Source organism: Anastrepha ludens, chromosome 5, assembly GCF_028408465.1.
Source record: "Anastrepha ludens isolate Willacy chromosome 5, idAnaLude1.1, whole genome shotgun sequence".
Classification (NCBI taxonomy): domain Eukaryota; kingdom Metazoa; phylum Arthropoda; class Insecta; order Diptera; family Tephritidae; genus Anastrepha; species Anastrepha ludens.
Window position 1 is genome coordinate 116,039,378 of NC_071501.1, and position 24,765 is coordinate 116,064,142.

Genomic DNA, 24,765 nt, shown 5'->3' on the forward strand with positions numbered 1-24,765 from the left:
AATGTAAGAAATAATTACTTATCTCTTCTAAGTAAAACTAAAAATATTTTTAAACAAATAAATTCACAGCATAGAGCAAATCTTCTACTGCCCTATTTTGCAACAGGCTTGCGAATCTACGTACAAACCCTCAAACCACCTTGGAAAATAAAGACCGCGAGTCGAAATTCGACACAAACCACTTCTTTGTCGGTTTCAAAGCCTCCTTCGATAGCTTGAAAAGGAGCTGTCGGTATGCCACGATGTCTGAATTTGGTATACTAGGAAAACTATAAGTATACGAGGCGAGTGAGTCTGGAGCTGAAAAAGAGCAAAAGTCAGCGTATTCGCGCCTTAGCAATACCGTCACTGTTGTCAATTAAACATTTGGAAAAGTGGAAGACTTCGTCTACTTGGGAAACAACGTCAAAAACGATAATTAACCCATGATTGAATTATTAAATGTTTGCTCACTAGTAACATTCGATTTTTGACACTCCCTTACAAAAGGTTGTATTTAAGAAGGTGAATTAAGTGGAAAATATTAAATCCTTTTTGGTAAAAATGGTACCAAAAATGTATTTTCTTACTCAAATGGAAACAACCTGCGAACGGTTTAAAAACTAAATTTTAATTAATATTTGAATGTAAATAATGGTACAAATAGAAGTTATTAGCGGAAATTGCCTATTGCCTGTCTAATATTAAAACAAGAAATTATTTCACTTAATCCCAGATTTTATTTTGTGAATTAGTTTTTAAATTTAAAATCGATCGCGAAGTTGCGAAGTTTCGCCAATATGAAACTATTTTGTTAAAAATATATAAATAATTGCCACGTACAATTTTGTTAGGTGTTTGACCGAGATCCTCCTCTTATTTATAGCGCGGGTCTTGATGTTGTTCCACAAATGGAAGCACCTACAGTTTTTTATGTCTCCTCTGGACACTTCATCCATTCATGGGAAGTTGGGCTCATTGGAAACAAGTTCCGTCAATCCCAACTTTTTTATAATGAGGTATGCAATGTTATCGATCGCGTCGGGACTATCCAATTATTTTCCCTATCGTAACTCTTTGGGAAATGCTAGCTCTTTGCAAAACATGAACTCCTTCTAAATTCACAAAGCTTTGGGAATTCTCCACTCACCGATCTTGGATTGCGTCAAATACTCTATCATGTCGTGACTTCAGCGGTATGTGTTCCATATCATACTACCATAGTCCTGAACATACCGATGAAAACTCTTGAGCGATTCGTTGCTCGTAAACAGACCATTTTGAAAATGAAATGTTTTTTCTACAAATTTTACTTTTTTCCACTTTTACTAAAAATTTCTAGAGCTAGCAACCCAGTGTCTTCCTAAGGGAGAACGCGATTTGTCAAGAGAGAACGAGAAAGCTGCTTACTAAGCAAACCTTTTATCATTGAATCATGAATAAGCCGTTAAGCCGATAGCTCTGGTAGCTTGTGCGCATATATTAATGGAACTTTAAATATATTTATTAATAAAATAATAACAACAATAATAATAATAATAATAGGGAGTCATTTTCGCCATACAAGATGGAGTGATTCCAACAACGCCGTTGCGGATAGATGTCGAAGATGCAATTGCCGGAGTGAAACTTTAGACCACGTGCTACCTGGATATATTATGGTGGCAAACTTAATGCATCCGAAGCCCCACAATGACATTGTGATTTCCCTTAACAAGAACATGCAAAAACATATACAGAGAAGACATTCTGACAAAATATTCTGACCTAGGCATCTATGTCAAATGCCAGTGGAAGTTAAGGAAGGTGTGCAACTTACCGATTATCATCTCAGCCCACGGACTCCTGCATAAAAATTTAGCAGACAATGTTAAAAATTTTCAACTCCCAGAATCTTTAATATTAGACATGCAGAAAGCACCTTTACTCAATTCTTCTCATATAGTCCGAAACTTTTTACATTTAGCGTTTTTCCGGTTTGTAAAATTGTTATCTATTTTATATAATATTATTAATTGTAGTATTTTAATTGTAATATTTTGTACCTGTCATAAATTATTGGCTTGCAGCTAAGCTGTCGCCAATTAATGTAAATACTCCTTTTTTGGGATGCAATAAATAATAATAATAATAATAATAAACGTCAGCCTTGAAATCCAACGGAGAATATCTCTTGCTCACGAATTTCAATATGGATTTAGTAAGTAATTGAGTAGCATCAGTAGTAGTAGTAAACATCTCTTATCATGCCCGTTGTTGTTGTTGTTGTTGTTGTAGCAGCATAAACATTTCCCATACGTACATATTTGTTGAATGCTGATGGAATGACAGTCATTGGGCGGATATAAATGTGGGTAATTTTTGCACTATAGAACCGACTGTCGTGGAAACGTCGGTCCTATTGTAAGGCATAGAAGCTTGGACGATAACAACACCTCATGCGAGGTGTGTTCGAGAAAAAGATTCTGCAAGAGGATTTATGGACCTTTGACCGTTGAAGACGGCGAATGTAGAAAACGATGGTTAGCTGTATGAGATGTCTGCGTGCATGGCGCAGCGAATTAATCAATCCAGCGGCTAGGTCATGTGGTAGGAATGGTCACAAACGCACCTCTAATTGGCGTCAGTTAGCTCGTGAAAGAAAATATTAGCGCGTTTTGTTGAACTACTCCAAAATAGTTTAGCGGTTACGGCGTAAATAAAGAAGAAGAAGCAAAAACGAGAAGGAGGTTCTCGACAGTCGGTTCTACGTTATCGGAATGAACCGGATTTATATCCGGCCAAGGACTGTCATGCGTGTATGGGGAATGTTTATGATCCTATAACAACATCAACAAAGACAAGGAGGTGGAGAAGGCTGCACACTACCTCTGCTACTGTCGCGCTCTGGTAAAGGCGTCTCACAGATACTTCCATATTTTCACCAAGGTAAAGAGGTCAAGGGTCTTCCCTTTAGTAATATGGCTTCCAATTATATTCGCTAGTGTACTCATATTCAGATAGATGGGACTAGTTTTCCCCTGTAGAAGAATTTCTTTTTTGAACTTGGTACTTGTTTATTCATGTACGAGTATGCAAATATTTTCTCTACACCCACAAAAAAAAAAATTCAAGCTCTGCCTTACAATTCAGATAAAAATTCAGAAAAGTTGTATAGTAAATTATATGTAATATTTATAAGCCTCAGCGCATGGGAGCGCAGCCAGCATAAGTATCGCGATAGATGCGGAGCAGCAGAAAAGGTCGTTGAAGTGGTAAGCTTCAGTCGAGACTTACGACAGCACGTGAAAAGTGGTGATACGGTAATTCGGTGACTACGCGTGAGTGCTAAAATTGAGTGAAAAGCTACGATAGCGTACAAGATCGTTCATGCAAATCTGGTGCGTCGACAAGTGCGAATGTGCGGCTAAGCTTTTGTTTGCCAAAAAAGGCGGGAGTGCAGGTGATACTATGATTTATTGTGGATGTGTTGAAAACAAGAATAAACAAGAAAAATGTAAATAGAAGTATACACATACACACATATAAACATATGAACATTAAACAAAATAAATAAATAAACGAACGGTGCACAAGAATGCGAAGTGAAAGCGGACACAAGCGAGTGGTTTAGTACATTTCATTTGAAAACGGAAATGACTGGAAATGATTGAATAAATTATTAAAATTATGCTGATGATAAAAACTAAATAAAACGAAAGCTGGAAAATGAAATTAAATATACAAATAATATAACACAGTGGCATACTGAAAATTGTATCGTTGTATAGGAGTGGTAGTGAGAGCAGAATTTAAAAACTTCCATTTGTATTATGCCCCCTACGCTCTGAAAGTACCGGGAATGTTTAAATAAAACAAAGCAGAGTTAAATTTCAGGCAAATTTATTTTATCTCCTTCAAAATAAGACCCGTCTGAAGCAACACACATGTGCCAACGTTTAACCCAGAGCTCCATGCACCCCTGGTAGGCCGACGAGGGGATGGCCTTCAGCTCCTTCGTCGCATTCTCTTTGATCTCCTCTATCGACTGAAATCTCGGCAATACTGCTGTTTCTGTGGCGCCGCAATTTAATGGCGGATTCTTATAGAACTCGACAAAAGAAAACGAAATGAAGGAGTAAAATTTTTTGATATCTCGCTTAGTTTTCGAGATATTAAATAAAAAATAATAATAATAATAATTTTTTCTTCAGTTTCGATAGAATTCGGCGAGATAAGACAAAATATAGGAGTAAAATTGTTCGATATCTCGTTTAGTTTTTGAGATGTGTTTTATCATCGATCGATGTGTTTTATCATTTTTGCGTAGAACTCCTTATCGCGTGGGCGGCCTTTGGCCGCGCTTCAAAAAAATAACCCTCATCAGTCCGACTCCGGCTACGCAATCTACAGTATTTTTGCGTAGAACTTCTTTTCACGTGGGCGGCCTTCGGCCACAGTATTTTTGCATAGAACTTCTTTTCGCGTGGGTTGCCTTCGGCCGCGCTTCAAAAAAATAACCCTCATCAGTCCAACTCCGGCTACGCAATCCACAGTATTTTTGCGTAGAACTTTTTTTCACGTGGGCGGCCTTCGGCCGCGCTTCAAAAAAATAACCCTCATCAGTCCGATTCCGGCTACGCAATCTACAGTATTTTTGCGTAGAACTTCTTTTCACGTGGGCGGCCTTCGGCCACAGTATTTTTGCATAGAACTTCTTTTCGCGTGGGTTGCCTTCGGCGCGCTTCAAAAAAATAACCCTCATCAGTCCAACTCCGGCTACGCAATCCACAGTATTTTTGCGTAGAACTTTTTTTCACGTGGGCGGCCTTCGGCCGCGCTTCAAAAAAATAACCCTCATCAGTCCAACTCCGGCTACGCAATCCACAGTATTTTTGCGTAGAACTTTTTTTCACGTGGGCGGCCTTCGGCCGCGCTTCAAAAAAATAACCCTCATCAGTCCGATTCCGGCTACGCAATCTACAGTATTTTTGCGTAGAACTTCTTTTCACGTGGGCGGCCTTCGGCCACAGTATTTTTGCATAGAACTTCTTTTCGCGTGGGTTGCCTTCGGCCGCGCTTCAAAAAAATAACCCTCATCAGTCCAACTCCGGCTACGCAATCCACAGTATTTTTGCGTAGAACTTTTTTTCACGTGGGCGGCCTTCGGCCGCGCTTCAAAAAAATAACCCTCATCAGTCCGACTCCGGCTACGCAATCCACCGTATTTTTGCGTAGAACTTCTTTTCGCGTGGGTTGGCGAAAGTTGCAAAGGGCATTTTGAAGGCAAATAATTATGAAATTATTATTTCCCGAATAGTTTGGAGTTATAAAGAGTGTTCCTTAACACCTCACTAACATCTCCACCAAGTTTCCTTAATAAAGACATAATAGTTTGCCAAAAATTGCCCAATATACATTATTCTAAATTCCAGCCTTTTTTTTTATTCAATATCTCGAAAACTAAGCGAGATATCAAAACATTTTACTCCCTCATTTTGTTTTCTTTTGTCGAGTTCTATAAGAATCCGCCATAAGATTGCGGCGCCACGGAAACAGCAGAATCCCCGAAATCTCCTTCCACGAAGTGGTAACTTCAACTTTGGAAACAAAAAGAAGTCACACGGGGTCATTTCAGGTGAATACGGTGCTTGTACGATGTTATTTACTTGGTGTTTGGTTAAATAATCCAGCACAATTTGGGCTCGGTGCGATGGCGCGTTATCATCATGCGAAATCCAAGAATTGTTTGCCCACATATCCGGCCGGCCAGGCAGACACTAATGATCCGATGGCGCTAAAAAGTGACAGATGTGTGTCTTACAGTCCTACCAACATAAGGAAAAAAATATGGACCGGTTCCCACGTGCGCGGTTCGTTTAAATTAAACATTCCCAGTACTTTCTGATCATAGGGTATAACTATAAGCATTTATTTCACAAAAATTTGTAGAATTCATTTCTTCAAAGTAGTGTCCCTCACTGGCCGCAACTTTCGTCCATCTCTCATACAATGCGCTAGACTTTTCAAAAACTTAGCCTGTTAAAGATATTTCACTGACTATTCAAATTTGAATACCATATATTCAATATTTACAATTTGTTCTCTTCCGGTAACCCTGATATGAAATTTGCGACAAATGTTTTGATATTAACTAGCTGCCTTCTATACAGTCCAAAGTCCCATATAAAAAAGCTACTTAAAGTCACAAAATTATTTCACTACATTAATATACGAGTACGTTGTCTATTTGTCCCATCCAACGATTCTTCACAATGTAACTGCGCCTGATTTTAAGTACATTTGTGTGTACAGCACGAGAAAATATCAATCATCTTTAGTAATTACTTATGAATACGAATTTTCCACAAAGCAGTATCACTTAATTGCTCTACAAAACAAAAAAAATCCTCGATATCAACTATCATGCTTCGATAGTTTAAATAATTACAACAGAAAATGGTCTAAGTTCGAATGGAGCGAACAGTTTTATACCCATTAACGATATTTACTTGTTATTAAATGCCGTCTACTAAGTTTACAAAAGCTGCGCCACAATAATTCTGAAATCGTTTTTCAGTGATTGAGTTTTTATTTTGGTTTAAAAGCAAATTAAAATTATGATCGAATATTGAAAGTGTATAAGGACTTTTTGCCATAAATTAGTACAATAGAAAGCTGGGTTGCTAAATTTAAACGTGGCCGTACAAGCCTTGAAGACGTGATCTGGTTTGTGGATTACTTGCAAACTGGTAAAACAATAAATTCTGTATATTGTTGTAACCTTTTGGATCAGTTGAAAGAAAAAATTCGTGAAAAAACACCCATTTTGCAAAAGAAAAAACTTATTTTTCATCAGAACAATGCACCGTGACTCGAGGGCATTTTGACAATCGCCGAAATCTCCATGGATTGGTGGAATATCACCCGTATTCACCAGATTTAGCACCTTACGGGTTCCATATGTTCCCAGACCTAAGAAAACCTAAACAAATCATGAGTGAAAAGCATTTTGCATCAAATAATGAGGCTATACAGCTGTATTAAACATTTTATTCCTCAACAAAATTCTCTACACCTCAGCAAGAAACAAAAGCAAATTGTTAAAGATCAACAAGAATTTCGAGCCACTTGAAACTTACACTTTGCATTTTTACTAAAATTAAATGACCTATAAAACTGCATGTTTGAAATTTTCTCCATATTCTGATTAAGAGCTGAAAATTTTTTGTGTTTTGTGAATTTTACACAAAGTTTAAAACGTTGAAGTATGTTTTTTTTTGTTGTACAATGCACTACAAACATACTTATATACAAAATAAAATACAAATACTTAAATACAAAAACAAAAAATAAAGTTAAAACTTGGCATTAGTCGCGCTCCTATTATTTTGAACCAAGTTGTAAATCTATGCGCAAATAAAGTTAAAAAATACCTACGCTTTTTTGATTTGGGTATAAAAAATCAAACAATCGCATTCATGTTCACACTTATTCACAAGATAACATACATACGTACATACATATTTACTACTGCAACACAGGTGTGCCACTTATGCAGGTCCGTATACATTAGATATGACTGACTCATATGAACTCGTTTGTCCGAGAATGCATTCTTATTTAGCGCATCGTGAATACGTACATACATATATACATACATACATATATATATGTATAAAAACATTGTTTTACATTTTTTATGCCGCTACTAGCCAATTGAGATTTGTAAACAAAATATGCTCGAAGGTTTTCCGCGATTAGGTCGTGTACTCAATTTGGTGCAGTGTCACAAGAATTTAGAGTGAGAGAGCATCTGAGAGTAGGAGCTGATCACTGAAACCCAAAATAGCAGAAACTGAATATTGGGTAGTCCAAAAAGTTGCACAACTAATTTGAGTAAATTTATAGCTTTGTTGTAAAGTTTTTTTTAATGAACTTTGTCACATACATACATATATTTTGATCGGCATAGTCCGGTGAGGCGAGCTATGCCATTAGGGTTGAACTTCTAAGTTTGCTGAGCGAAAAACTTATTCAAGTGCACATTCGTGTTTTTATTGAACTTAATTTTACTTCGTCAATTCAGTAAAGTAGTGACCGGAACTGGTATTAGTCTGAGGGAATAGTCAGGAATGGGTGCATAAAAACATCAAAGTGTCTAAAGCGTCATTAAAAATGTAAAGTAGTAATTTAAGTAGCATAGTCATGATAGAAGAGAACGACTTGCTTAAATCTCGAGTAGTAGCAGCTAATTATTCTTTTTCAAAACCCCCAAAACATAGATTTTTATTCCCATTTAAGAAGCTTCAATACGCTATGTCCAATATTTTTTCGTGTACTATCCATTTTACATCACCGGCAACCAGTAACTTTGAAAATTCTTAATTCTATTTCATTTTGTTTCCGCAGGGTTTCAGAGGTGGAAATTCTGTCCATCAAATTTCCATTATATAGTAATGTAATCCATGTGATAGACACACACTGAGATTTATTTGTTTTTTTTTGCCTTCTCAATTGACTCAAAACTGTTTGGGAAGGATACTTAGTGCCCAAAAAAATTTTATAATTATTTGTCAGCATTCGATCTCTACGATGTCAGTACGGTTTTCGTCCTTTTCCAGCTCCTATTCTATTCCATTCCTTTAAAGGGTGATTGTTTCATCCACTTTTGGCAGCTTTTTACATGCAAGTATTCAAAATTAGAAACCCACCAGAGAGTGTCACGAGAATGGCTCTGGATTGGAATCTGCAAGAGAGCAGAGGTGGCGGTCGCTCAAAGATCACTTGGCGAAGATCGATGTTGCGCAGCTAGCAAATGCCGACATCACATAGGACGGCGCAAAAGCCAAAGCCTAGAACCATGTACGATGGAAGAGTCTTGTCGAGGCGCTATGCTCTCGAACGGAGTGAACAAGGATATAAAAATAAGAATCAATGTTTTGATTCTGTAGCTTATTGCTGCTGCCTATCATATTTCGGATATCACATAAGCTATTACTTTAAGTTCTCACTGATTGTCTTTGCATTGAAGTTCCAAGCCAAGGATAACAGATTACAAGGTTTGGCATCCGAAGCAAAATTGTGGGAGTGACTTCGATTGCCAAGGAATAGAGGATTCGGCAGCAGAATTGTGCCCGCTCTTTCAATCAATCGTTGTAAAGGTCAAGATTGATAGATCAAAAGGTTTGGCCATCCATTGATTTTGGCATTGGCGTTTGATTTCTTATATCTCCAATACAATCTCTGAGTTTTATTGTAAATAAACAGCCGCCACATCCCTTATTACATCAGCAAATCAGTTGATTCCTTCAAAACCGCTGGACACTGGCTTGTTGTTGGCCACACCTTCTGACTTCTCTCTACCATGGTGTCAAGCGATAATTTGATATTCGAGCTCTAAATTATAAAAACGGTCTTTGGTAGAGTCGTTTTTCCCCAAAAAATAGCTCTCCAAAGCAAGATCGGAATACCATTGATTTGTTGTTGTGACATAGCCGAACTTATCGTTGCGTGGAGGTGAAGCAATTTTAAGGTAAACTGGTATTACTCCAATTACTATCCAAAGACACGGTAACAGGACGTTTACATGCAGAAACCTGAAATTCCGGAGCAAGGCAAATTCAGACCGGAATTGGGCAAACGTAATATTTACACATGAATCTTCCTTTTGGGGTGAATAGTTACGGACGACGGTCCTGGTGTACTGCTAATAATCGAAAACTTCAACGAACTGTTAAGCATTTAGTAATGTTCATGTTTGGGCTGTTTTTCCTTTATTAGGTTTACCACCAATTTGAACGCAGTTTTAATGAATAAAATTTAACAAAAAGCATACAGCTGCGAAAATATTTGGAGAAGTAGCCAACTTTGGATTTTACAAGAAGACAACGACCCCATGCATCGAGGCCGAGAATGTGCAGAATGAAAACAGCAAATGGGATTGAATTATTGGATTGGCCTTCACAGTCGACTGATGCAAACCCTATTGGGCAATAGTTAAGCAAAACTTCGAAGGAAAACAAATATGGGCTGTCAAATAGTTATCAAAGCATATTTGACTGATTTGGAGCCGATAACCTCTACAACTTGGGGTTACCTCAACCTTGAAATTAACACAATGTATGGCTGGAAGATGTGAAGCCATTATAGCTAATGGTAGTGACTATATGATTCATTGGATATATTGAGTATAATAAGTATTTAAGCCTATACAATGCAGTTGAATCGAATTGGTCAAATAATTTCTAAGTTATGGCGGGCACGCTTCATTAAAACAGACATTATTTGTAATAAATGAAAAAAATTAAATGAATACTATTAATTATATTTATATTTCTTTCTTTTCACTATTCAATTTTTTAAATCCCATTTACGAGTATTTTCCCACTGATCGAACAAATACAACGGTAAATGATGTGTTTTTTTTTATGTAAAAATAACGGCTTCAATTTAAATTTTCTTTTTTATCGGCTTCCAAAAATGAGGAAATGACTGAAAATGACGCTTTTCTATTGAGAAATTACCAATTTCGTGAAGTAGTTTTTAAACTGTTATTTCCCAACCATTTCCTATCTTCTTTATTGGCAATCACACACATACATGTATGGGTACAAAAGCACCTGCATACATATGTATGTATATATAAATTATCCAACTATTGTTTTAAGTTGCGAGCATCAAATTTATCATAAACAAATCTAGAACGACTCAAACACTCGTTGTGGACGGTTGAAATTGCACGCGCAGCCAGTCAGCCGCTTCGAATCCGATTTATCCCGAACGTTCAAAGTGCAAGCGAGGCCGGCGTTGTTTCTTAAGTGAATAACGAGCGTGAAAACGAATTAAATTCTTCACACCACTTCAGAAAAAGTGTAATACAAAAATTAACCGAAAGTAACACAAAAAAGTGAAAAGTCTTTTAATTCAATTTAATTGAAGTGATCTCTGCCAAAGATAAGCGAAAGTGAAACAAGTGATTTCGTTACATACACAAAGGCGCTCAACCCAGTATGCAGCGGTTACGATTTAAAAATATGTCAACAATCAATGTGTGTTCACTATTTGCAATTTTACATTTTTGCGCACTGCTTGCGCTAAGCACAGTCTCGGCGCTGCCTTACAACTACGATGACATACTCGATTTGAGCGCCACGCGATCTGAGAGCCAACCGAATCAGTTGCATCTCTGGCTAACAATTAGCGCGCGACATCGTTATCTGGAGGTCTCGTGGAAGAATGCACCTGCACACCACGACGATCATATATTGATCACCACACAAGAGCCGCAGAAGTTTGAACGAATCGAGTTTACTACCGGCACGCCGCTGGCGGCTTTCGACAATGCGGAGGGCAGTGGTTTTGTGCCAGTCGATGGCATCACCGAGCGCACTACTTCCTCGCCAACACGCTACTTACTCGAACGCAGACACGACACGCATTTGAATGCAAGCAACACCTTCGAGGGCAGTGGTTACTCAGATGGTTTGCCGACTGAATTGCCACGTACAGCAGCAACACCGTCGCGTCATTATTGGATTTCAAATAATGGTGCCAATGATATTGTAGCTGCGCTACAACCAGGCGCCGCCTCACAATGGTTCACTACCGGCGTGCCCTTCGATTATACAATGTCCCGCAATGTAACCGCCAAAACTGACTGCTATGGCTACTGGGCGAGTTATGTGAATGGCATTGGGGTGATATTGGGCAGCACTTGTTTGCGCGCTTATCCTCGTTGGATGCGTGAAATGCATACGGTAGTGGGTGGCATGCGCTTGCGTGATCTCTTCATACCTGGCACGCATGATTCCGGTTCGTATAGACCGAATTTTGATCCTCTGCTGCGTGAGACACTCGTCACTAAGTATGCACTGACACAGGATGATGATATACGTGGTCAGTTGTTGCATGGTGCGCGTTATTTGGATATACGCGTCGGTTACTATCGAAATACACCCGACAAATTTTATATCAATCATGGCGTAACGCGTCAGCGACCTCTAGCGGAAATTATCGAGCAAGTGAAGGAGTTTGTCTTGGAAACGAATGAGATTGTGATATTTGGGCTGAAAGAGTTTCCGGTTGGTAAGTAGAGTTCAGAATAATTTATTTAAAGTTCAATTACTTGTACAGTAAAAGCCCGATGAAAAGTTCAATTTTTCACCACTTCGAAGTTGTAGGTGGCAAATTAGAAATACCTCTTTGGTTTTCGTAATTATTTAGTAGAGTTCCTTAATTAGAGAAACTGTAAATGGCAGTTATTAGCATTAGTTTATACATGCGGCAAAACTTAATAGAATTTCGAAAATATAATAAACCAAAAATACTTGAAGCCAAATGGGATGGGGCGTGAATGCCATTCGCAAGTGCGCGGGTTCGGCTCTTCGTGCATGATAGAAAAAGCAACAGTCGCCCTCGGCAGGCAATAGCAATCCTCCGAGTGCATTTCTCGTAAAACCATCTGCCGTTCGGAGTCGGCATTAAACTCTAGGTCGCTCCATTTGTAGAAAAACATCAAGATGCACAACACAAACAAAAGGAGGAGCTCGACCAAGCAGCCACATATGATATACATATATATGTATATATATTTATAAGGGTTTTCCAATAACAGGTGCTATTTTGAATAGGATTGCGCTATCGAGAGATGATTAACGATTTTTTATGGCCGGAATTGGATGGTATTGATCTGGACAACGTTAATCATCAACTGCTAAGTGCCACACAAGCAACGAAACCATTGATCTTTTACGGGAAAAGTTTTCGGACGTTTTATCTCTCGAAAAGGTGATCACAATTGGCCACCGAGATCTTATGATATGACACCTTGTGACTTTTTTCTTTGGGGCAACGGGAAAGAGAAGGTCTACGACAACAGTCCAGGGTCGATTCAAGTCCTCAAAGATGGAATTCGTGAGGCTATCGAGGACATAGAGCACCCACTTTGCAATTCGGTTGTGGAAAATTTCATGAAAAAGATATTGTCCTGTAAGCGTGGTCGTGGTGGTCATTTGCCTGATGTTATTTTCCACTATTAACGGCATACCTTCCTCTTTATAATGAAATAAACATCCGATCATTTATATTAAAAAAAAATAGCATATTTCTTTGAATATCAAAATGACACCTCTTATGTATCTCCTTCTTCTAATTCGAGCTTTGTGTCTGAGCCTGTCGCTTGAGTCTTTCCAAAACTATTCTAAAACTTATGCACCTTCGCAGGTCCCGTAAATTGATGGCAAAGCTATTCGTTTTTCACCAAGTATGGTACATTTGAGCGTGTTGGTTGATCTAAGGTTCAATGTTCATTATGGATATGAAACATCAATTGATAGAAAAAGTGGTTTACAACCCTGGTAGGCAATTGCAGTCATGCCTGCGCATTTTAAATATGAAAAAAGGATCTCCTAAAAACTCTTCTGAGATGGCATCAAACTTCGTTCTTGGAAACTCTTTGGTACCAACATTTTGTCAAAAAATATCGGGAATTGTTCATTTAAAAAGCGCGCGTTACACATATGTATGCCTAATTGTTTTTTTGCTGGAGTGTTGGTACAACTGTCCTCTATAGTGTCGCAGAGTTTGAGCGAGATCTGTCAATTAGCTTGTTTTTGGCATTTAATTATATCAGTCAACCGCAGGTGCGCTCTGCGATTTTTCCTACCGAACAAAGAATTTGTATTAAATTTTGCGTGCCGAATCGTTGAAAATGTTGCAGAAAGCCTAGTGTGCTTTATCAAAACCACGGGTCTACGAGTGGTATAATGCTTTTGCAGAGGACCGAGAAGTTGTGGAAGATTTGCCCCGATCTAGGCGACAAAGTCAAGAAAATGGTGCTGATAAAGTTTGAGGGAGGTAGCTCGTGACACGTGGATATAGGAGTTTGACATGCAAACCAGCCAACAGGCGGCTGAATGGCGCTATCCACATGACCCGAAACAAAAAAAACCACTTCAAAGTCGATGAAAAGTGAAAGTCATGCAACTCGATTTCTTTGATTATCATGGTGTTGTGCACTCGGAATTCGTTCCAAATGGTGGTACGGTAAATAAAGAATATTATTTGGAAGTTATGCGACGTTTGAGAACGCGAATGTGCGTAGGAAACGGCCCAATTTGTGGAAGGAAAACTCATGGATCTTGCACCAAGATAACGCACCGTCTCACAAGGCTCATATTGTGAACCCTTTTTTGACCAAAAACTCGACAAATATCATCGAACAACCACTGTATTCACCGGATTTAACCGGCTGAGACTTTTTCCTTTTCCCAACACTTAAATTGTCACTCCGCGAAAGCCGTTTTGAGTCGACAGAGGCCATTAAGGAGAATTCGCTGGAGGAGCTGAAGAAGATCCCTTTAAACGCGTTTAAAAGGTGCTTTGATGACTAGACTAATCGTTGGCATATGTGTATCGGTACTTTTTTGACAGAATGTATAACACAGCCAAACTTATGTGACTAGAATCCGCATTGAAGTGCCTACATGAGCTAAAAAACTCGAAGGAAATGCAGATCAAGTATTCTGTTTCTTTCTCGTTTGATCCACTGGCGAATTACTTTATAAATGGAGAATGTAGCCTTCGCATCCTATTCCTGGTAAGGTGGATAAATTATCTCTCAAACCCATTCTCTTCAGGAACTTTCAAGTTCTTATTAATGAACGTACGTCCTCGAAAAATAATTCTATCGCCTTCAAACCCAAATCCCAGACCTCACAGGGGTGGGAATCAATGGACCTAAATTCAAAAAATCGATTCCAATGGGTCTCTACCGAACAATGTTCCAGGCACAAATACATGCCATTGAAATATGTATGAAAAATGAGAGGAACCCACATTAAAAAGCCTTAAAATATAGAGCACCTCAACAGGTCGAATAATAATAATAATACTATACCAGAAACACGAAAAGTATATATATAATATATATACAATTGGCGCGTACACCCTTTTTGGGTGTTTGGCCGAGCTCCTCCTCCTATTTGTGGTGTGCGTCTTGATGTTGTTCCACAAATGGAGGGACCTACAGTTTTAAGCCGACTCCGAACGCCAGATATTTTTATGAGGAGCTTTTTTCATGGCAGAAATACACTCGGTTGCCATTGCCTGCCGAGGTGCGACCGCTATTAGAAAAATGTTTTTCTTAATTTTGGTGTTTCACCGAGATTCGAACCGACGTTCTCTCTGTGACTTGTGAATGGTAGTCAAGCAACAACCTATTCGGCTACGGCGGCCGCGAAAAGTAGTGAATACTTAATCACATAAAATTTTCATTTGCGTACAATATTTTTTTTTTTTTTTTTTCATTTTAATTGCAGGTTTCGGTAAGGGACTTGGCGTACATCGGCTGTTGGTCAGTTTATTACAACAACAATTCGGTGATATTATAGTTCATCCATCGGCATCGTGGCGCGCCACATTAAATGATATTTGGTCACGACAGCAAAATGTGATTTTGGCTTACGATAAGAGTGCAGTGGTGGCTGAATTTCCGCACACACTGTTTGGTTCAGTGGAACAACGTTGGGGCAACGTGCAAACATGGACGAATTTGGAAAAGTATTTGCGATCAATTAACAAATTTGATGTGTCGTAAGTAGATTTTGAAAACTCGAGTTAAGATAGTGAAAATTTTGCATGCAACCAAACTAACTGTTAATGGAAGTACTTAAGTATGAATTTTTGGGTGCTTCGAAGAGAATTTCGTACGACATATGACCTTTTGGACAGCGCCAAATGATCTGCGGCCTTAACGGCCTTTCTGACAACCTGAACGGTGACGACCCCCGCATTCGTCTTCTTCTGACCCCTGTGCTGGTGGTTGCGGCATTCTGTCACCTGAGTATGTTAGGGTGAAACTTAACAGAAATGGCTGGTGGGCTAATGCCGTGACCGCCCCCGTCCCGTTAAAACCTTGGGTTGGCGGTGTAAGTGCGGTTGAGATGACTCCCATCTTTGCGTCCGGTCTGGCTCTGAACGCATGCCTCATGAGGGCATGCGTCAACCCTCGCATGGCCGCCCTGCCGCGGCATAGACAACCATGGGACCTCTAAGGGAATATTACACTTTACGGGCTTTGGATAGCGGCTTTGAGTGGAGACCCACTTAAAATAAAACATGAATACGAACACAACAAGCACAACAAAACGAACACCCAAACTTCAGGTGATAGCGTGAACCCGGAGCCGTGGGCCTCTTGCCTAGAGTTGTATTTTGGCTCTATAATACCATAATAAAACTAATCTTGTTATATGGAGTCGTTGTGTGGTGGAACTCACTGGAGAGGGTGAAATCAGTTAAAAAGTTAGAGAGAGTTCAAAGGTCTGCACTCATTGGAATCAGTGGGACGCTTCGAACTACTTCTACTCTAGCGCTTAATGTAATGATAAATGTGGTACCTATGTATAGACATCGCAGGCAGAATTGCCGCTGCACGTACCGCAATCAGACTGAGCGGCTTGGACTATAAGCTCAATCTCACATATGGGCACTCAAGTATCCTCAGAAACTTTGAGTTTATCCCCTCATCGACGGATCAGTGTGTGCTCTCGCTTAGTCCAAGCGGAAATTTCTCAACACATATTCCATCAAGGGAGGAGTGGACCGGGGGCAACACTTAGGGACAGGGTTAACCTGTAGAAGGATGGCTCGAAGTTGGACGGTAGGGTTTGAGGAGGAGTATTCTGCAAAGAGCTCCCCATGAAACTCAAATTCAGGTTACCGGATCACTGCAGTGTGTTCCAAGTAGAGTTGGCCGCAATTAAAGAAACAGCTGACTGGCTACTTACTTGCGTAATAACTGTTAAAAAGGTAAATATTTACTCCGATAGCCAAGCGGCAATTAGGGCCCGCTGGTCAGGGAATGCCTGGTGTCTCTGCCGATTGCATCAGAATTCTTCGATATAAAGATATTTTGGGTAACTGATCACAGTAACATTGCTAGAACCTGCGAAGCCGACGAGCTAGCTAGACAAGGGACCTGTGAGGTAATGTGCCTGCGAAAGGAGAGGATCGGGATCCCCTTGACAACCTGTGCTCTACTCTTGGAAGGATGGGCTTTGCATCAACTCAGCGAGCGCTGGGCATGTACACGAACTTGTAAGGTCACGAAGTCCTTCTGACCACGTTTGGATAGGAGGCGTTCGAGAGATATTCTGAGGATGACAAAATCTCATCTCTTAAATTTCGTGGTCATCCTCACGGGGCACTATCCGCAGGGTGTACATGTCGTGAGACTCGGAAGTACTTCGAGTCCTTTTTGCGTCAGCTGTATGGAGGATGAGGTGGAATCATCTCAGCACCTGCTCCTTAGCTGCTCAGCTCTCGCGGGATTAAGATTCAAGCATCTTGGTTCTCACTTCTTTTCCGCGCTTGCTGATATAGCTGGTCCTGGTAACAAAAATCTGAATAACTTCATCAGCAGCATAAAGAGGCTAACACAACCGCAAACTAGTCACCGTTCATAGTCCACAAATAGACAACCCTCCCCACCCCTTCTCCTTTCGTCCTATCGTTTTTTCCTTCACCTCTTTTTCCCCTGCTGCAATGGTATCACAAAGGATGAACCAAACTTCTTTCGTCCAAGTGGGCCACTCTCTGGGCAACCATTACTGCCTAACCTAACCTAACGACATAATTATATTTTATGTAGCGTTAAAATTCATATACATACTATATGTATTCGTTATTCATTGATATCGTTGAACTTCAAAACTTTCATTCTTACATACAATAAAAAAAAGACTTGCGCGCATAAGCAAAAAATCGTAAACCTCATTTACTCTCACTACTTATTTATTATGATTATGGTGCATACCTCTCAATACTTTTATCAACATTTCATTTGCGTGTTGTTTTGTTTTTTACAGTCGCTTATCAAGTCGTCCCGTAGCGGATATGGCCGAACTTACGCCCGACACGTGGGGCGTTATACTCGATAAATATGGCGGTCTGCGAAAAATGGCCGATCAAGTGAATTGGCGCATTTCACAGCTTTATCGCGACGATTTGGGAGCAAATGCGAATATCGTAGCGGTTGATTTTATACGTGGCACCAGCCTGATGAATATTGCCATGGAGTGGAATAAACGAAAAGTGCCCTACTATTAGAGGGGGGTAGAAATAAAATTTAATATACTGAAGGAAGACGCACAAAAAAATAAGTAAATATTATTTTTATTCATTAGGATATAAATGCAAATAACTTGGAAAATTATCAGGATAGGTGAAATGGTTGAAGTATCAGACTGATACTCCGCAAGTAGCGCCGGTTTGGTAATTATCAGGGTTAAACAACAACAAAATGTTTGCATATATTTTTCATCTTAATTGGCAAATGCCAGTTAATTTGCCCTTAATTGTGAGGTGCCCTCTTAAATTCAAATCCTTTTGATTGGTACTATTGTACTTATGTGTGCATGTAATTGTCGACGACAGTAGATGAAGTAGAGCAAAAGAATATGCAACATTTTTATAAAGCTTTCTGAGGTACTCCTAGATTATCATGATGGTTGGTCCAAATTATTAGAAGATTCAGAGAAATTTAAAACCAATTTCAAAAAGCAATAAACAATTGTTCTTACTGTCTACCTATTACAAAAGTAAATTTGACAACAAAAAAAAATTAAGTCAAATTACAATTTTTCTTACTAACTAAATACTAAAATATCGTTCTTAAAACGTTAAATTACAAAAGACAGTTTCATTGGGCAGAAAAACATAGTTTAGGTAATGTAAAATCGAATTCAATAGAACTCGAGATCCCATTGAGTTCATGAAGAGGGCGAGCAATAGGAGCATTGCACGCATAATTTGTTCTGAACCTATTCAAATGAAACGGATATTTATTTCGTAAAGATCTGGAAGGGACCGAAAAGTTAATCATTTCTAGAACAGAGGAACAGTCAATTTCTCCCTGATAATATTAAGCAAAAAAGGCAGGGACAAAATCGATCTTCTACTTTGTAGCTGTTTGAGATTAATTAGAAGTAAACGGGATTTACATATATCTATGATAGGACAGGATCAAAGAAGTTCAGTTCTTTTTGTACCCGTTTCTGTCAATAGAGAATTGGTGGTAAGGTCTCCAAATAAATACGGTTTATTCTAATGTAGATCGAACAAATGCAGTAAATAGCAACTTAGGAGTATAATATCATCATCATCATCATTGTTGGCTAGACAAACCTGGTCGGGTCTTCGCCTGTTGTATCATATGCCTTCAATTGTCTCGGTTTCGTGCCTGTGTCTTCCATGCCCGAAATCCCAATAAGCCTACGAGTTCTTCTATGCCATCTATCCATCTAAGCGGCGGACGGTCCCTTCTTCCCTGAATTTACCGAAGAGTATTTGTTGAGGTGGGTAATCCTTGTTAGCCCTCAATATGTGACCTGCCCATTTCAGTGTGTTGATCATGATTATGGTTATCACAGATGGGTGCGTATATAGTTTTTCGAATTCACGATTGTAGCGTTTCCGCCACTCGCCTTTATCGCATATTGCGCCAAAACTTTTCGCAGAACTCTACTCTCGAAAATCAATAGATTCTGTTTATTTGCATCTTTGAGTGTCCACGTTTCACTCCCGTATATCAAGTTGGAAATTATTATTGAGCGAATATTTGTTTTTCTGTCTAGGGGGCGACTCTTTAGGTGTTGACACAGTGAAAAATAGCAGCGGTTGGCCATAAGGAGTATGTGGCCATTTTCTGCAGAAATTTTGTTGTCATGATTAATGATTACTCCAAAGTATTTCAATTCCTTCACTACTTCGAAACCATAGTCACAGACTTTTAGTATTTGACCCATATTGTGTCTGACAGAGTCCGATGTATGTAGTTGAAACTAGCGCTTTAGTTTTGGCTTCGTTTATTTCGAAACCTATACATTTTGTTGCTCTCTCAATACTTGCGAAGATTTCTTTCAAACTCGGCAGCAAGGATGCGATTATGTCAATGTCGTCCGTGTAAGCCAGCAATTGAACCGATTTAATCAAAATAGTTCCTTTTGTGTTTACGGCAGAGTCCGTGATACTTTTTCAAGTGCAATATTAAAGAGGATACATGAGAGCCGAAGTCCGTTCAAGGTAGCGAACTCTCGCGACAGATTGTTCTGAACTCGTACTACGTTCCTTACATTTTGCATGGTCGAGCATGTTAAACGTATTAACTTATCGGGAATGCCGAATTCTGTCATCGCTAAGAAGAGCTGGTTCCTAATTATGCTGTCGAAAGCTGCTTTGAAGTCTATGAAAAGATGGTACGTCTTTTCTAAAATCTGTCTTAGTACGAAAATTAGGTCAATCGTTGATCTTCCCCCTTGAAAACTAGCCTGGTAGCTTCCAATGATGCGTTTAGCGTGCGGTTTAAGTCTAGCGCTTAGAATATTTGAAAATATTGTGTAATTTTCACATATCAACATGCCTCTTTTTTTGAATAGAGGGCAAATTATTCCAATTTTCCACATCTTTAGCATGCGTTCTTCATTCCAGATCAGCAAATCAGCTGATATATAGTTAGTAAGGAGGTTTTTATTACTCATGTGTTTAAAGACAGGATTTGTTGTTTGTTTGGGCTATAATAGCCGCCATGAACGCCTGAAAAGTAAGTTCTTCCACCTTTTATGAAGACTTTAACTGTGGGTGTTCGGGTTCACTTAAGAGTATATAGGTCTGCAAAATTCGAACTATTCCTTGTTACAAAACCAAGAGTAGAGATAGAATAAAGTCTATGTGATTAAGAAATGGAAAGCGTGCATCAAACACAACCTCTAGATTTTTGATTTCTTCAGCAGAATGGAGTATATCATCGCCGATGTTAAAATCAGTAGGAATTAAGTTACTTATTTTTGAAAACGTGAGTTTAAAACATTTTTGAATATGAAGCGATAATCGAGAACACTACACCAACTAAACACTAAACTATTAACATCAGCTTGCAGTTTATTCAAATCCGCCGGTTTTGAAATAATAGAATATATTTTTAAATCATCCGCAAACAGAAGGAAGTTGACAAGAGATAAATAACTACGTATATCATTGATAAATAAAACAAAAAGTAAGGCACCAATATATTGCCTTGATGTACACCAGAAGACGCAGAAAAAGCAGCAGACGAGGCACCATCAACATAAACTACACAATCAGCCCTATCATAGAATCCGTCGTAGAAAACCTTCCAATACGAATGTCTACTACGAATACGAAGAAGTTGTATTCGTGGGTTCCATATGAACCCAATAAAGGGCTGCCAAACTCAAGTGTCAAATTTTGATTTTTCCACAACAGCTCACTATGATGTAATCAAGACAATTTAGGAAATAATCTGTGAGTTTTTTGACAAGTTAGTTGAATTTTCCAATTAAAATGATGACATGTGCAGTTGTGTTAATGGAGAAGGAAAGTGAGAGAAGCAAACGGAGTCTCAGAATTGAGCGAAAAATATTGTGAGATACAAGCAACCCTCTCGATATGGACAAACCAATGTAAGTGCTTGTCTTTTTGTTAAAGAAAAAGTCTACTTAAGTCTACGGTTTATCAAAAATTACCGGTTAAATGAAGCTGCATTCACATACGTTTTGAGTTTTATTGAAGACAGCGCAAGCTCAGCGAGGTCGTCGTCCACAACTCCAGTTCTTCGACTATCCTCTGTTTTACGGTTTCTTGCGGAGGGAGGCTATCAGCACCGAGTTGCCAAAGAGTTAGCCTTGTACTAAAACACGTATTGGTGTCACATACAAACGCGATTGTGTCCTCAGTGGGTAAATCTCGACATGAGTGCCAATGAAAAACGGCAAAGCAAGATGGAATTCTATCAAAAATATAGATAACCGCATAATTTTGTGTGTGGATGGGTCGCACATAAAAATTATCTCCCCCACTAAAGAAAAATTCCTCCACTACAACCGGAAGGGCTACTACAGTAACAATGTCATGATTGATTTCTCCTTTATTAGCTCCAACAATGTGGCATACTGCTGCCGTGTTGATATAACTTTACACCTGTGGAGGTCACGGAAAAGTAGATATACTTCAAAATTTCTTTTTATTTATAGTTTAGTTAATATAGGACTTACATTTTACAGCTTTTTTTATTTGTTTTCGTTTAAATCCTCTTTTTATTACTCGTTCTAATTTTTGTCCGTTAGAATAACGTCGTCGTAGCAAAATTGTACGAAACTCTAAGATTTGACATTACGAATGTATTCGGTGAATGCTACTCTACGAATTTCGAATGTACGATTACAATTTCTTAGTTTCTACGAAAAACAGTCTACGATGAATTGCATGATAGGGCTGTATGTGTTTTACAAAAGTAAGATCGCAGCCAATCTAGAAAAACTGAGGGAAACCCAGAAATATAAGTTTATCTATTAGACATATTTTAATATCAACAACCTATTTTCTTAAAATCACTTAACTCGCAGTCTATATTGAAAAGTATGTCACTCTGTTACTCATCACAAAATAACCATATTTTCTACAGCTTACGCAACTAAAATTTTAACTTAAAATGATACCAAAGTATTTTTAAAAATATGTAGTTGTGTACGTATAGGCAAAAAAATGTAAACATGGAATTAGAATGACACAAATTAAAAAAATTGATCAAATGTATATCTTTTACATTCTTACGAATATCATAAAATCAGTTGAGTTTGTCTCTAGTTTGTCTTCTTTTTCTGAAGAACTGCCTTATATACTATATGTATGTACGTATTTACAAACAGATCTTAAGATTAATCCAGGGGCATCTCCAAAAATGTAAAGAACGCGAGCAAAAAGTTTCAATACTTCTTTCTCGATTTTTTAACTATTCAGGGATGCAAACTTGTGTTAAATCAATGCTGTCCAAAGATCGCAGAAAGATATTTAAGATAAGAAGAAACATATTTTTGTTTACACAAAAATTATTGCAGTATTTTTAACGAAATCCAAATGTTTCATTATTATTGGGAATGGGAAAAAGTTTACCCTCGCAAAAGAGGTGTCGCTGCTGGTACTATTTTTGTGTTCGCTCTAGTAATATACTGGTTGAATATTTGAAGGTGTATATGTGAGATCTCGACCGCAGTAGTTGATATTCTTTTGAAGCGTAAAGATCCTTTTTTATCTGACGTCAAAAGTGTTTACGTTCGTCCCGAAAAAACAGCATTTGCGGAAAGTCATGCTTCATTATTACCATTTAAAGAAAAGTGCCGCTGAAACGTGTCGTTTATTGATCAATATTTACGCTAATCACGTTCACCATCAATTAAAACTTGTAAAGAGTGGTTTCGACGCTTCCAAAGTGGCAATTTCGACGTGAGTGATAAAGATCGCGAAGGGGCACCGAAATTTCGTAAATTCGAAGACACTCAACTACAACAATTATTGGATGGAGGTGCATGTCGAACCCTTGATGATATGTCTGAAGCGTTGGATGTTGACAGATAAACCGTCGGTAAACATTTGCATGCGATGGGAATGGTTCAGAAAGCAGGCAACTGGGTGCCACATCAATTGAAGGAGAGGGATATCGGGAGAAGTTTGGTGACGTGTGAGATGCTTCTTGAACGGCAGAAGCGAAAAGGTTTTCTGCATCGCATCGTATGTATGGATGTGTTATGATAACTCTAAGTGTGAACCAGGTCCATCGATAGGGGGAAAAAATATTCATGCTTCAAAAGTTATGGTGTGCATTTGCTGGAATCAGAAGGGTGTCATTTATTATGAACTCCTTTAACAATTTGAGACCATCACTGGCGATCGTTACCGACTGCAGCTAATGCGTTTGAGTCGAGCGCTCAAAGAAAAGCGGCCGGAATGGGACTGTCTACAGTCAACCGACAAACTGATTTTGCTACATGACAACGTCAGGTCACATGTTGCTAAATCGGTCTAGAAATTTTTAGAGGGACTGAATTGGGAAATCTTGCCCCACCAGTTGTATTTACTAGACATTACACCTTCGAATTACCATCTGTGCCAATCAATGAAGTCAGCGCTTATTGGAGAGCGATTCATTTCTTACGAGAGCATCACAAACTAGCTCAGTTAATGGATCAAGTCAAATGAACGCGAACTCTTTGTCAGAGGAATTCGTATGCTGCCTGAAAGAGCAAAGTTGTAGCTTCCGATGGCACATACTTCACATAAATCATGTATTATTTAACTATTTAAATAATTCGTAACTTTGGCTAAGAAAGGACGGAAACTTATTCCCATACCCAATATTTAGCTTACAGGTATGTACAAATACATCCACTTAAGTTTTTGAAATAAGTAAATAAAGTTATCTGAAAAAATAAGATCCACTGCATATGAAAAGGTCAATATTTTTAGTAGATTTATATTTAAGAGCACTTTAAAGATATACCAAATCAAATATTGCGTACTTTTTTAAATATTGTACATTCACCATTAATCTTAATAAAAAGAAGCACACAGTTTTTATATGCAACTGTTCTTTATTTTGCTCTTAAAGGCGTACAAATACCTTCAGCTAATTCAAAGTGTAAGTTTATGCACATTGGACAAATGTAGTTGTTGTTGTTCATCGAGATGATCTCTACATGAAAGCCTTCCGTCACTCAACTGTTTATCTTTTGACAACGCGATTGAAGAAAATTAGACTCTACAGATGGGAACAGCTTCGTCGCTGCCACGCAATGAAAATAATCGTTTCATTTCTAAAGGGTTTTTCAATAAGGGCGGGTAGATGTTGAAATGGAATAAAATGGCGTTTGCTGTGTGGCACGTAGCGCCGTCCTGCTGGAACCACATGCCGTCTAGGTCCATATGGTTCAATATGGGCCATAAGAAATTGGA

The 24,765-nt window shown here is 38.7% G+C and overlaps 1 protein-coding gene across 1 annotated transcript; it reads left to right on the top strand.

Moving 5' to 3' along the window:
- Nucleotides 1–3,244: 3,244 nt before the first annotated feature.
- LOC128863346 (PI-PLC X domain-containing protein 1) lies at nt 3,245–24,384 on the top strand. The gene is made up of 4 exons (XM_054102471.1): nt 3,245–3,421; nt 10,663–12,045; nt 15,279–15,552; nt 17,829–24,384. The coding sequence occupies exons 2-4, from the start codon at nt 10,971–10,973 to the stop codon at nt 18,067–18,069; spliced, it is 1,590 nt and encodes a 529-aa protein (XP_053958446.1). The 5' UTR covers nt 3,245–3,421; nt 10,663–10,970; the 3' UTR covers nt 18,070–24,384.
- The last annotated feature ends 381 nt before the right edge of the window (nt 24,385–24,765 follow it).

Excerpts from the sequence above, each read along its gene's own strand:
- LOC128863346 (XM_054102471.1), top strand. The coding sequence starts at position 10,971 with ATGCAGCGGTTACGATTTAAAAATATGTCAACAATCAATGTGTGTTCA. Across the intron at positions 12,046-15,278 it reads GCTGAAAGAGTTTCCGGTTG|GTTTCGGTAAGGGACTTGGC; the intron begins GTAAGTAGAGTT and ends TTTTAATTGCAG. Across the intron at positions 15,553-17,828 it reads ATTAACAAATTTGATGTGTC|TCGCTTATCAAGTCGTCCCG; the intron begins GTAAGTAGATTT and ends TGTTTTTTACAG.